The sequence below is a fragment of the Salvelinus sp. IW2-2015 genome, linkage group LG28, assembly GCF_002910315.2.
Source record: "Salvelinus sp. IW2-2015 linkage group LG28, ASM291031v2, whole genome shotgun sequence".
Classification (NCBI taxonomy): Eukaryota; Metazoa; Chordata; class Actinopteri; order Salmoniformes; family Salmonidae; genus Salvelinus; species Salvelinus sp. IW2-2015.
In genome coordinates this window covers 11066017-11081183 of record NC_036868.1, presented here as the reverse complement: position 1 = coordinate 11081183, position 15167 = coordinate 11066017, and the positions used below count along the sequence as shown (strand labels likewise).

Here is a 15167-nt window from a genome sequence, read left to right as displayed (position 1 = left end):
CCAAAAGATAGTTTTTCAGTGGACTTTTCCTTTAAGCTGGAGACAGACAGCTCATTTGGGTGCTCATATGAAGCACAAAGACTGCGTTTGGGATAATAGGGTGGTCGTGTCTAACCCTGCTCATTCCTTCAACTCCGCTCCAAACAATTAATCGCCTATAGAGCCAATGGCCTGTATCACTAGACAGCTCATAGCGACTAGTGAGCTACAGGCAGGAATCAGCAATGCTAAATTGTAATTATTTTTGCCTCTATGGCCCATTTATTGCCTTACCTCCCTACATTTGCGCRCACTAAACATAGATTTTTCTATCGTGTTATTGACTGTACGTTTGTTTATGTGCAACGTAACTCTGTGTTGCTGTTTTTGTCACACTGCTTTGCTTTATCTTGGCCAGGTCGCAGTTGTAAAGGAAAATCAAATCAAATCAAGTTTATTTTATATAGCCCTTCGTACATCAGCTAATATCTCGAAGTGCTGTACAGAAACCCAGCCTAAAACCCCAAACAGAAGCAATGCAGGTGTAGAAGCAATGTGGTTAGGAAAAACTCCCTAGAAAGGCCAAAACCTAGGAAGAAACCTAGAGAGGAACCAGGCTATGAGGGGTGGCCAGTCCACTTCTGGCTGTGCCGGGTGGAGATTATAACAGAACATGGCCAAGATGTTTAAATGTTCCTAAATGACCAGCATGGTCAAATAATAATCAGGAGTAAATGTCAGTTGGCTTTTCATAGCCGATCATTAAGAGTATCTCTACCGCTCCTGCGGTCTCTAGAGAGTTGAAAACAGCAGGTCTGGGACAGGTAGCACGTCCGGTGGACAGGTCAGGGTTCCATAGCCGCAGGCTGAACAGTTGAAACTGGAGCCGGAAAACTCGTTCAACTGGCCTACCTCGTTAAATAAAGGTGAAATAAAAAATAAAAATCCCAGTAATGAGCCACCTATGGGGAGGGGGGGCCCCTTGTGGACACTGACCCAAATTGTCACGCTCACCCTGGGGAGACTGACATACCCCTTGAACCCTGTGAACACCATGGAACGYGGGGTAACCGAGGCAGCATTAAACATGGACAAGCGTCCAACATACGTTGTGATTTTGTGAGACTGTATAGCCTGCATGATCGGCACCTTGAAGGCACAGGGGGCTCTGGAAATGGCTGACGTAGTACCCCGTTTGCCAAACGTGGGAGCAGTAATTTTTTGTGGAGGCCCCTCGCGCCGGGATTTACCCCAGCCAAGTGATTGGAGGCTGCATGCAAACCCTGTTGTTTTCTTCATTCCCTCCAACTCCAGGAACTAAAAATATGAATTGTGTTGCCATAACACCAGGGGAAAGCTAGTAAGTTATTCGTCAGGAGTTAAGCATGCTAGCCAACGTTACCCAGAACGCTTTTTAGCATAAGTTAGGCTAGCTAGCCTCTTTGACCGCAGCAAGGTCCGTTTAGAATAACTAAGCGAGTATACCAAACAAAAGAGCTACCCCAGCAACTTCACCATAGGGAGGCAGGAACCTGGCTAGCACACTATGCAGTGCTCGTTTAGCTAGCCTGGTCTCAAAAGTCCACATAGGACCGGATCGTTTCATCAACAAGTCTAGGAAGAGGCAAGCGGTGCTAGACCGAGGCAGACAGGTGGCGAGGGGTACCCACCGAACCTAGCTGCCCTCTGAGTAGCCTCCCGTAACTGGTGACAGAGCGCACAGGAGCCGGTTGGGTGCAGGCAGCCACCACATACTACCGGTCCTWTGGGCAGACAAGACATTTGCTCCCACCACTCAACCCAACTCCGCTTCCTGCATCTCGGTCTCAGCCGAGGTACCAGCATCCAGGACCTTGGCTGGGACTGAGATTCAGGAAGCGTTGGTAACTACACATTCTGTAAATCGTGACTGAGTATCTTCCAGAGAAAYGCTATAACCGCACAACTGGGAGAATGATCTCGACCCAGAACCCGGCTTAGCCATCATCGTCTCTGTCGTTTTCATAGCCATCTTACTCATTGCACCAGCAAATAGAATAACTAATTGTGGTTAGAAAACTTATTAGAACAAGGGCAACCTTCAGTGTACAACCTTCAGCACACAACATCCAGGGGGTCAATAGGCTCTACCACTATGGGACAGTTTAGTTGGTGCAACCTAAGATCGTCTTGTTTTGCAATTGTTTTAGTGGCGTGAATCGTTCCTGTTCATACCGAAATGAAGGAATGAATCYGAGCATCACGCTTATCACCTGTGGAAGGTGGGGCTTCCAGCGAGACGCCGATTTAATTGGCCTTGTCAGGCGTGATTGTAGATCCTTCAAGCAAAATTGAGAGTGCGACCCCCCCCCCCATATTCAACTAAAAACAACATGACATTCAGCCACCCTAAAATCAATTTCCTAATCTATACATAGCAGTTTCTCAGACAGCAATAAGTCAATTATTCAAAAGCAGAGTGATTAATGAATAGCGTATAATCCATCATATGAGAGGAACCAGCCTGCAGCATCCTCATATTCACAACCCAGTAACACTATCAAATCTAAGTCTCACACACACATACATGGGTTAGCCTCTTGCCCAACCTTAGAGGGTGAGTATGGCAACAGTGTTTCTGAACCGTGATGTCAGCTCCTTGACATGGGCTTCACAGCTGGCTGCTTGTGTGAGGTGAGAGAGAGGGAACCCTCAGTGTGCTGTGTCCTGTCTGTGACACCACAGTCTGACTCAGTCAGGGCAGGGGAGTGGGGCCATCCCATCAGAAGGCCAGCTCAGTGGCCCACAGTCCCCACCCCATCACACAGGACCTAGGCCAGTGCTGGGAGCACCTAGTAGAGATCAGAGGGCTGGGGAGAGACCCCCGACCTGCCTGCTGCCAACTACACACATCTAGTGGGAAAGTCCTGGAGAGCTTGCCTAGCTGGCACTGCTGCCCAACCATAGCCTTCATGAGTCCAAGTGACAGCTGACGGAGACAAGAGAATAATATACTATATATGGACTAATCAACTCACACCAGTGTTTATGTGCACACCAATCCCAATTCTATCTTCATCGTAATATCAGTCATATTTTAATTGTGTGTGTTTACAGGTTGTATTCAAATTAGAAATTGGCCATGGAGCTGAGCATTGGTGAGTTCTATTTCTGTCATGTATAACAAACACATCCTCCTAAATCAACACCCTTCCACTTTATAGCCTGCCCGCCACTGACAGTTTCCTGATCCAGTTGGAGTCCTTCCAGACCAACCCTGAGTACCAGGCGAATTAATATAGCATTTCTATTGGAGCCATGTTGCTCTCAACCGGATGCTGTTAGACATTTCCATGTTAGTCATGTAGACCAACCAAAAGCTCTGTGTACTAACTAATTACAGATGAACAAGGTCTAGGCTATAGCCAAACCATAATAGACCCTACATATATCACACTGAGCACACACACTGGTTGAATCCACGTCATTCCAATAAAATGACGTTGAACCAACGTGGAATAGACGTTGAATTGACGTCTGTGCCCAGTGGGATGGTACATATTTGATATGCAGAACCAGTCTATTCCCAATACCACCAATTTCACAGGCTGTTAGACAGCAATCTGAAGCAAAATTAACTTGTTCCTGATCATCTTAAAAAGCAGACTTAACACACACAGCCAGAGGAGCACACAGTGGACAGTCAGTGCACATGAATTAGGCTGCCCTGTTCCCACAACGCTTCTTCCCTCGTCAGATCTGTGTACTGGCTAATCATTTCCAAGCCTCTAGCTGATCTCACACTGACAATATATCCCTCACCGTGGGTGCATTCGACTTTTGCCAAGCTTGTTTAAGTGGCTTTAAGAGCAAAAACCAAAATCTCCAGAAGTTGGAGGCCAAACGTAAACATTCCTGGGCTTTTAAACAATTAGGCTAATTCGAAAAAGGTCTGTTCTGTGGTTTACTCAGTCAAAATAGAACACGAAGTGAACGGCTGACAAGGACACTTATTCCCAGAGAAGAACATCATCCTCAAATCATTTATTCATCCAAAGAAAGCAAGCAGGGAATCTGAACAAAAAACAAGTACTAAAAGCCACAAAACACAATCCCCACCAATTATGTCTTGATTATGAGTGTCTATTGATTGTCAGAACAAACCTCTAATGAATATCAAGGCAGGTCTGAACAACAAGCATCTTAAACCTCCTAATGTTAGTCCCTGGGTAAAGAGTTGACCAGATGATGTAGAGGAAAAGCACAGCCCTCACAGACAATCACCTAAAAAAAGATGATAAACTCCCTCTGCTGGTCAAAATATAAACAAAGCAACCCGCAAGAATTCCATTCAGTAACATCAAGGGGCAGTTTGAAAATAAAATCTAGGCTAAAAAACAATAACATCCCTTGCTACATCACATTATATGAACTGGTTCTGGAACATTTTCTAGGATAAATATTAAATCCCAGTAAGAAAATCCCCACTGTACTCACTATTAGTCTGTATTATGATATTTGGACTTTCCCTCAGGTTTAGTTTACCTCCCAAGTTTTGGAGTAAATCAAGTTATGTGCATAATTCATGTGATATTGAAGTGGTACAGTAGGTCTGAAGCAAAAAACGTTGTGTTCACCTCTTTGAATTCTAAATTATGTCAATGCGGACAGCAGATCACATTTTCAGTCACATTTTTTTCAAGTCTGCCTCATGGTTCTACTCACCGGAACTGACCTCGGTGGTAGTATCCATCTGGGGTCTTTGTCTTCAACATTGAGTAGAGGGCCAGTCTGAACACCCTCTCCTTTCCAAAGTGGTGTCGAGCGTAGTCAGAGTACAGCTTCTTTAAACCCTGGGAGACAGCACAGACAGACATGGGGATGTGCACAATGTCACGTCTGACCAGATATGGATGTTTCTGAACACACCCATCCACCCTGACCCCACACAGTAACAAAGTATTCTCTAGGGTGCCTGTTGTCTGGTGGGAACAATAACACCAGCAGGAAATATGTCATCCACTGCCAAAAACCGATAAAGCAGGGGGCTCCCATCTTTCCCTCCTACTATCCCCCCCTCCAGGTCAAATGCTCCTCATCACTCCTCCCCTTGCCAGATCACTGTACACCGACTGCCATAACCATCATTCACTCAGTCAGGATGGTAAACATGTCACACAGTGTACCGCTGCTACAAATTCACTCAACCCAAGTGAATATCATTGTTCACAATTTGATCAAAGGGCCTTCTTCCTTCCATGGGACAGTGACTTTGTATAAAGATACTGTTAAGTTTATAAATGGCTTACACTATCAAAGCATATCCAGACTATCACACCCAGCCGTGATTGGAGTCCCATAGGGCGGCGCACAATTGGCCCGGCGTCGTGCCAGTTTGGCCGTCATTGTAAATAAGAATTTGTTCTTAACTGACTTGCCTAGCTAAATAAAAGGTTACATTTATAAAAAACTGTCAGGTATTATATTGTATTATTACAACTACTGATTTTCATTCCTAAGTCACTGAATGTGCATGATCAGACTTATTTCATGATAATCTACGCATTATTATAATCAATTACATTATCATAAGGACTTTGGTCTTGCAGAAATACATGAACATTCATTTAAATTGATTTGAGTCAATCAAAGTCAACTAAATTGATATGAAAGGCAGAATAAATACACACACTTGGCTTTGAATTCTCTTAATATTCTCTGAACCACTAACAATCTTACCTACACAACCAAATAAGGTATCCCTCAAAGGCAGAAAAGGTTGCCAGTAAGAAGGGATAGTGAAGCTGCGCTCGACCTCCACACAGCTGTGTTCTCTCTATGCATATCGTTCCAGCAGGAGTGATGAGGCTCACCTGACTGTGTAGCTGAGGAGTTTTGGACAGCTTCATGAAGGTAAGGTGAGGCTTGAAGGCTTTGCGGTCACCATAGGAGAGGCATTTCTCCTCAAACGTTTTCCTCACAAGACCTGGAGCAAATGACCAGAGACAGAGCGAGGGTGATGGGGAAAACAAAAGTAGATCTATTTGTAGTTCAGGACCACGAGGGAGAGAGCAACTTTAAGCCAGGGTGGTGTAAGACAAGAAGATAATTAATAGGAGGAGAGGGCGGCGGGTATAGGGGTTAGTGGAAGAACACAAATGGGCAGTAAAAGACAGCAGCTGATAATCTGTTAGTGTCTCTATTTTAGGGAAGCTTTCTCCATCTAAAAAGYACAGCTTCATTGAAATTCATTGAAATCAAGAATAGTCTGAAGGGTGACAATATTAACCTATCACTCGTGTGCCACTTGTGAATTATATATTGTCACCTGTGAATGATGCCCAGCAACAAAAAAGCAATGCCTTTTATATGATTTTTTAAACTTTTTCGAATCATACGCGCACACCTCATGTAGCCTAGCCCAGAGGCCTATATGTTTTGATAAGGTTTGGATCACAACTARAGAACATAACTTCTTAAAAGTAAGCACCTTAATCCGCTTTACAAGGGGTGTTGAGCCTGTGACAACCCTCCCACTCTGTCTGCTCGTTTTCCTTAACAGGTGGGCGGAKCCAGGACGGTTGTCAGCAACATGGGACACCCCTGGGCTCGGGTGTGTTCCGGGTATAAATAAATACGCTTTTCCCCCATACATTGAAGAGACTCTCTCCACGCAGACACACTTGTTTTTAGTTGTGGCGATTTGGGGCATCTTTGAGTTCATTTGTTTTGGCACCCCTCAACATCACCATCTATACATCTACACACACACACAGTTAAGTTTAATAAATATATTTTGTTATTCCGTTATCTCAATGTTTTCTCCCTTTTTGTTACGGGCTACAAGCCAGTTCGTGATAAGCCTAACTGGCATTCATAAGCAGCGAGTGAGTTTCAAAGTTTGGGGAAGATAATTTTCAACATAAAAATGCACCTTTATAATAAAAGCATTACATGCATAATTGCATTTGCGGTCACTTTTGATAATGGTGTTTTCTGCTAATGGAACATTTGCGCTTACAGCCTACTACAATGAGCGCATAGCTGCGCTTGTGAAGAAATGAACTATTAGGCTACCAACATTTTAAGCTAAATGTTGTGATCTTATGCATACATTGCGTAAAAAGGTTGATGCTAGTGGTATTAAATTTGGGATCTAGCGCATCCCACAACTGTCCCAGACTATGTTCGGAATATTTATTTCTCGCACAGAATGTCAACTTTTGTACTATGGGGGATAGTAGATTGACATAGGCTAGTGTTTTTGCTGTTCGTTAGGCCTACTCATCTTGTTGGCTGATGAAAAGTAAAATGTGGACAGTTATTCCAATATCTTCAATATGCACCTCAGAATTGGATAAGGACACTCACAGTTGCGTCCCCGATGGGTCTGTCTTCACTTGTAGCCTGTGAGAAAGACCCGATCACATGATGGAGAGTCATGTATGTGAGTAGTGGTTCGTGACCGCCACAGCCCCATCTATAACACACTATGTGAATTTGATCGGGTCGCCCAAAACGTTACATTCTCCGGTCCTAAATTGGTTTAGGACCTATTTAACCGTTAGTGTTACACTTGGTGAACATAACTCAGAGAAAACATATCACAYGTGGCGTTCAACAAGGTTCCATGTTGTGCAGTTTATACATAGTGATTTCAGAAAGTACTCAGATCCCTTGACTTCTTCCAAATTTTGTTACGTTACAGCATTACTCAAATGTATTAAAAACATTTTCCCACATCAACCTACAACCAATACCCCATAATGAATTCTTACTTTTGTGGTGGCATATTTCTGCTTTACCAAATGAGGAGAGTTACAAACTACACACCAGTCAAAGTTAAAAACTCGACTTCAAGTGTGGTTCGCTCRCCTCTTTCTTTAAAAAAACTAAGCTTGAGATGTGGTATCCACTCGGCTCGCTGCCTCTCAGATCAAAGGTGGGTCCATCTGCTTCGTTCCCGAAGTGTGGTTTCCCTGAGATCCCAAGTTTGAGGGATCCCTCGTGCACGATTTGCCCAGATCTTCAGGAGCAGTCACCGAGTGAGGATTCACATCCCATCCTCGTTGCCAAATGTGGTGGCATATTTCTGTATTACCGAATGAGGAGAGAGAGAAAAACTTCACACACCAGTCAGAGTTATACTTAAACTACATCTTTAATAATAATAAGCTTTGCAATAGCATTTGACTTTCAACAATTCACTATTTCTAATGAACCGTTGAGAGTGTCTACAGAAAATTACAAAGATCTTTTATAGCCAAGATCCACCCCCCTAGTCGACATGAGAAACCACAGATATATTAGGAACTGTTCACAAAGAAAGACTTTTACTTGAGAGAGGAGTATTCCATAGCCAGATAGCATTCGCTATACATTGTCGTTCAGTTTGGTCTCTAAGACGAGGTTCTAATCTCGTTCCTGGTACTTCATAGTACAAAAACACCAACTCATCCAATGGCATATATCAATTGTCAACTCTAGATACTCCCATCTCAAGTAAACCCCCTCCTGACCCCACTCCTGGACAAGCTCACCGAGGGGAGTGAGCCTCTAGGTCATACACTATCCCAGGATAAGTGCATGATCAGAGAGGACATAGAATGTTTCCAGACACTGCCTTTACACCTCCCCTCAATGGGAAAAGGAGGGAGTGACTGGCGCACAGACATTGTGGAGACAAGTAATTGGTTCCCCATTAATCACGCCATCCCTTCACATGGTTTAAGAATAGGTAAAGACACATTCACATATGAAGACAATGTTCCATTCTGTCCTCTTCCCTTTCTGATATTCTGCATAGCACCAGGGACATGTGAAAGACAAGCCTGACCTCTCCCCTCTCTGGGCCCCAAGTGACTGAGCCCTAGAGAGGGAAAAGTGCAACTGCCAACACTATAGTCCAAAGGGATACATTCTAATGACAAGTATCTCACATAAGCATATTATGCAAATAAAACATCTTAATTATCTATGTTACCCAACTAATTCTGATTCATCCGCYACACTTTACACAAGTACTCAGACCATTTGCTATGAGACTCAATTGAGCTAACGTGCATCCTGTTTCCATTGATCATCCTTGATGTTTCTACAACTTGGTAAAATCAATTGATTGGACATGATTTGGAAAGGCACACACTTGTCTATATAAAAAAAGGTCCCACTGTTGACAGTGCATGTCAGAGCAAAAACCCAGGCTATGAGGTCGAAGGAAGTCTGTAGAGCTCCGAGACAGGATTGTGTCAAGGCACAGATCTGGGAAAGGGTACCAAGAAATGTCTGCAGCATTGAAGGTCCCCAAGAACACAGTGGCCCCCATCATTCTTAAATGGAATAAGTTTGGAACCACCAAGACTCTTCCTAGAGCTGGCCGCTCAGCCAAATTGAGCAATCGGGGGAGAAGGGCCTTGGTCAGGGAGGTGACCAAGAACCCGATGGTCACTCTGACAGAGCTCTAGAGTTCCTCTGTGGAGATGGGAGAACCTTCCACAATCTCTGCAGCACTCCACCAATGAGGCCTTTACGGTAGAGTGGAAGCCCGCTTTGAGCTTGCCAAAACACACCTAAAGGACTCAGACCATGACAAACAAGATTCTCTGGTCTGATGAAACCAAGATTGAACACTTTAGCCTGAATGCCAAGCGTCACATCTGGAGGAAACCTGGCACCATCCCTACGGTGAAGCATGGTGGTGGCAGCATCATGCTGTGGGGATGTTTTTCAGCGGCAGAGACTGGGAGACTAGTCAGCATCGAGGGAAAGATGAACGGAGTAAAGTACAGAGAGATCCTTGATGAAGTCCTGGGCACTCTGGAGCAGGTTCTCAGACTGGGGCGAAGGATCACCTTCCAACAGGACAATGATCCTAAGCACACAGCTTTGGGACAAGTCTCTGAATGTCCTTGAGTGGCCCAGCCAGAGCCTGGACTTGAACCAGATCGAACATCTCTGGAGAGACCTGAAAATAGCTGTGCATCGACGCTCCCCATCCAACCTGACAGAGCTTGAGAGGATCTGCAGAGAAGAATGTGAGAAACTCCCCATATAAAGGTGTGCCAAGCTTGTAGCTTCTTACCAAAGAAGACTCGAGGCTGTAATCGCCGCCAAAGGTGCTCCAACAAATTACTGAGTAAAGGGGGAATGAAACTGTGGACATTCTTAAAACACACCTTTTTAGCGTCGCTTTTCCTTAGGGTGCTTTTTAGTCATTCATTTAATTGTTATTCTTTAGTTTATCCTTTTATGTAGTAAATATTTAAGTTATTTTCATTGTTAATTCGATCATATTTTTCCCTCCTGTGACGCACATTGCGTTGCATTCCATGTCTGAAATGTGCTGTATAAATAATTGATATTGCAGCTTAAATAATAATTTATGAAAGCATACCATTTAAAATGGCTAAAAACAATCCTCATATACACAGATTTATTCTAAAATTGGCAGCCCAACTCACATCAATATACAGCTAGAAAGGCACGGTGAGAGACGTCAAAGATTCCGCACATGGGATAAAAGCAGGTGGAGGAGGATGGGAAGAGGGAGAGTAAGGAGAGGGGGGTTGGGTGGGGGAGCAGCAGCCGACTAGCAGTAGCACCCACCTGCGATCTGGACCAGTTTGACAAKGTTCTCTCCCTGGGTCAACTCTACAAAACGCCATCTTCCTGAAGTGTCCGATGCTGTGGAAGGGCAGGATGAGCTCTCGCCCCCGCAGCAGGTCCTGCAGCGATGCCTTCATCTGGGCCACTGCACACACTGCCCTGCAGTCAGCAGAGCACAGCATTAATCCCCTCCATCCCTCTCTCTCTCTACTTCATCCTCTTTCCACCACAGTCACACACTGGCCAGTCAGGCTAATACATACATTTACCCCTGCAGTATTTATTGATGCAAATATACATTTCCTGGGATGTGTACACAGTCAGACATGTAGCCATGTGTTAGTCATAGGGAGATACAGTTCTAGGACTATGTATTTAGTGGCTATGGGGGTTCAAAAAAGTATGAGTGGTTGCCTACATTGAGTTTTACTGTATGTTTTCAGAAAATACCACACTGCACTGAATATTTTCACCTATGGACAAATTATATTTTAATCAATAGTCTCACTACAAATGTGTAGGATATAGAAACAGACAGAATATGGCATCTGCCATCTATAAACAGAGGGTGGTTGTTTGGTTGAAATAGGTGAGATCAGCTGCAGATACTCACAAGTTTACTTCCTCTTGACTGGCCAAGTGGGTTACCAGCGTGATGTGGAGACTGGCTACAGGCACCAGAGCCCGAGTGAGTCTGGAGTCCCTCTGCATCACCAGGGCCTGCACTGATCTGCACAAGTAGAGCATGCCATTCACTCTCTGGCCATTCAGTTCCAGCAGTTGCCTTGTGATCACATTTGAAGTGAAACAAGCAGTAATTTATTCCAATTATCAGTGAGTTCATGTGGATAAACTTTTGAGAAATACCCCAAAATAAATATATAACATTTACTTTTCAACAAACAAAATAACAAATTCATAAAATTGTACTTTACGATTTGTGATGGGTATTGAAACAAAGTAGTTTGGGCCTTGTGCTTTCTTTCTCTCTGCATCCTCCTCACTCTCTAACCAAACACCCACCTCTCTTTCGCTTCTTCTTCAAATTGGCCTCTGGCTTGGTGACTAGGGAAATGTAGCACAATGATATTAGTGTTTTACAAGAGACAAATGTGTGATTCTGTTATTCTGTACTTGGATTTGACTGCCCTCCTGTAAAACCAACCGCCAGTCAAGTCAACAATGCATTATTTATCGGCACTAGGCAGCTGGAAGAAATTTGAATTCAAGGGCAGCTGCGGTACAAGGAAGGTCCTTGCATCAATTGGCAACTACTGCAGATAACCAGTCATTATAGACTTACAGAGTTGGTGCCACCAGCATACAGCCCTGTCATGGTAACTACTGAACTCAACCTCTCTATAAAAAGGTATGTTACAACCATGTTATATTAGTCTGGAGATGTTAATTTAAGTTAAACTAGATATAAATGCATAAATAAAATGGCATAAACTGTTTACAACCAAGGTTGTTCCATATTGCTGTAGCTGCGAATGGAAGTTCTGACATGAGATTGTCAGAGCATTCTGATGACTTGGACTKCTGTTTCCTTCCATGTGGCTTTTGGGGTCTCTTCTTGATCCTCTTCACCATTTCCTTTTCTGAGGAACAAGGGGGAGATGATGACAGCATGCAAATGGCTAAGATGAATCCTCCAAATATCGCAGACATAATTTCCAACAAAAGCGCTCCAAGACTCTGGGTGAATGTAATGAATAGTTGAAGCTAGTGAACACAAGCTATTCCTTGAAAGTAGTTGACCAACAGAAAAAAACTGCTCATAGTTAAATGTATGGTCTGACTGAATGGATTATGTGTGTGACTCACAGGAGGATGCGGAGGGGAGAACGGCTCATAATAATGTCCAGAACGGAGTAAATGGATTCAAACATCTGGAAACCATGTGTTTGATACCATTCCACTCCAGTCATTAACACGAGCCCATTCTTCCCAATTAAGGTGCCACCAACCTGCTGTGGTGTGACTCCACCCCATCCATTGTGCTGTTTTGACAACAAGCATGCAAACAGTATCTTGTGATGCAGTGTGAGAGCGATGATCCTAGAACTTCTGATATTAAGCCATGGAACTGGCCACCACCAAGACAGTACATAACAATATAATGTACTTCGATGAATTATATATATTTTTAAATGAAGGGGGGCTCTGTTTGTGCAGCATGTCATCCAATGACTATGGAATGCACTTTCCCTTTGATGTTACAGTGAGAAGAGAATGTTCTCACAATTCTCTAATAGTAGTTTTATTTTTCAAATCTTATTTTAAATTTGTCACATGGGCCAGATACAATAGGTGTAGACTTTACCATGAAATGCTTACTTACAAGCCCTTAAACCTTTTCTCAATATAGGGGGTGCTGTTTCCACTTTGGAAAATATCGTCTCCAAATTAAACTGCCTCGTACTCAATTCTTGCTCGTACAATATGCATATTATTATTACTATTGGATAGAAAACAATCTCTAGTTTCTAAAACCGTTTGAATTATGTCTGTGGGTGAACCAGAACTCTTTCTGCAGCGAAATTCATGACAGTAACTGCGAAGGTCTGAAAACGAGGCTCTGTTCTCAGATCAGTTTAAAGCTCTGTATGTATCCTATGGGTCGACATGAACTGCACCCGCCTTCCCCTGGATGTCAGTAACCAATGAGAAGTGGAATGGAGTTTCTACGTAGTTCTCAGAGCTTATAAAAGGCCAAGGAACGAAGGGAGCTCTCTTTTCGACGTTCGTCATTGCGCAAAGCAAGACCTCAGGATGGCATTTTGAAACGCTCAGTTATCGGCCTTAGCTATATCCGTCTGTAATTTAATTCGATATAGGTGTTAGAAACATCATAACGAAGTTATTTTAAACCGAGTTATATCAGTTTATGCGAGTATATTGCTATTTTCGGAATTTCCTTAGTATTGCGYTTTGAACATTTGGGCATGTTGTGGCCACATAGCTAATGTTAGCTGCTAGTTCCGAAGTTGAAGACGACGTTTTCAAACCAAGCAACGATTCTTTTGGACAAAGGACCACTTGCCCAAGATTCTGATGGAAGCTCGTCCAAAAGTAAGAGCTATTTATGATGTTATTCCGTATTTATGTGGAAAAATGTAAACGCATTTGTCCGCCATTATTGCGGCACTAGTCTGGCTGTAACGCACACTGTATATCTAGTAACGTTAATTTTAAAAATCTAACTCAGCGGTTGCATTAATAACTAATGCATCTTTCATTTGCTGTCCAACCTGTATTTTTTAGTCAAGTTTACGATTATTTATTGATTAGATTAGGTGCCTTTCCAAGATGGCGCCGGCCAGAATGCATGACCTGTTGCCACTGATCACAATTGTATAACCACGGCTTTGTGCTGCTAAATATGCCACATTTTTCGAACAAACCTATAATGCATTGTGTAATATGATGTTACAGGACTGTCATCTGATGAAGTATATCAAGGTTAGTCCAATTATATATTTTTTGCTGATTGTTACGATCGCTAACCTTTGCTGCTGGTAAATGCGGTTGTGTTTCTGGCTATTGTGGTACGCTAATTATAATGCTATATTGTGTTTTCGCTGTAAAACACTTAAAAAATCTGACATATTGGCTGGATTCAACAAGATGTTGGGCTTTCATTTGCTGTACGCTGTGTATTTTTCAGAAATGTTTTAAGATGAGTAATTAGGTATTTGACGTTGGTCTCTATAATTATTCTGGCAGCTTCAGCACTATTTCAGATTGCAGCTGCAATGTAGAACTGTGATTTATACCTTAAATATGCACATTTTTCTAAAAAACCATATGCTATACAATAATATGTTATCAGACTGTCATTTATGAAGTTGTTTCTTGGTTAGTGGCTATATATATCTTATTTGGTCGAATTTGTGATAGCTACTGATGGAGTAAAAACTGGTGGAGTAAAAAAAGTGGTGTCTTTTGCTAACGTGGTTAGCTAATAGATTTACATATTGTGTCTTCCCTGTAAAACATTTAAAAATCAGAAATGATGGCTGGATTCACAAGATGTGTATCTTTCATCTGGTGTCTTGCACTTGTGATTTAATGATATTTAGATGCTAGTATTTACTTGTGACGCTATGCTAGGCTATGCTAGTCAGCTTTTTTACTGTGGGGGTGCTCCGGATCCGGGATGCGTAGCAAGTAGAAGTTAACCTTTCACTGCTACCAAACCCGGATCCGGGAGCACCCCCCACAGTAAAAAAGCTGACTAGCATAGCACAATTCGACTAAATAAAGATATATATAGCCACTAACCAAGAAACAACTTCATAAGATGACAGTCTGATAACATATTTATGGTATAGCATATGTTTTTTTAGAAAAAATGTGCATATTTAAGGTATAAATCACAGTTTACATTGCAGCTGCAATCTGAAATAGCGTTGGAAGTAGCCAGAATAATTACAGAGACCGACGTCAATTACCAAAATACTCATCCTAAAACATTTCTTGAAAAATACACAGCATACAGCAAATGAAAGACCAACATCTTGTGAATCCAGCCATCATTTCTGATTTAAAAATGTTTTACAGGAAAGACACAATATGTAAATCCTATTTAGCGTATGAGC

The 15167-nt window shown here is 42.7% G+C and overlaps 1 protein-coding gene across 1 annotated transcript in view; it reads right to left on the bottom strand.

The window, feature by feature from the left end:
- The window catches only part of LOC111954177 (A-kinase anchor protein 7), a 51339-nt gene that overhangs the window by 29759 nt on the left and 6413 nt on the right, over positions 1-15167 (bottom strand). Inside the window, 8 exon segments of the mRNA XM_023973701.2 lie at positions 4684-4811; positions 5832-5944; positions 10564-10616; positions 10618-10722; positions 11177-11293; positions 11468-11571; positions 11573-11628; positions 12024-12164. Of these exon segments, the coding sequence (XP_023829469.2) occupies positions 4684-4811; positions 5832-5944; positions 10564-10616; positions 10618-10722; positions 11177-11293; positions 11468-11571; positions 11573-11628; positions 12024-12164 (817 nt within the window).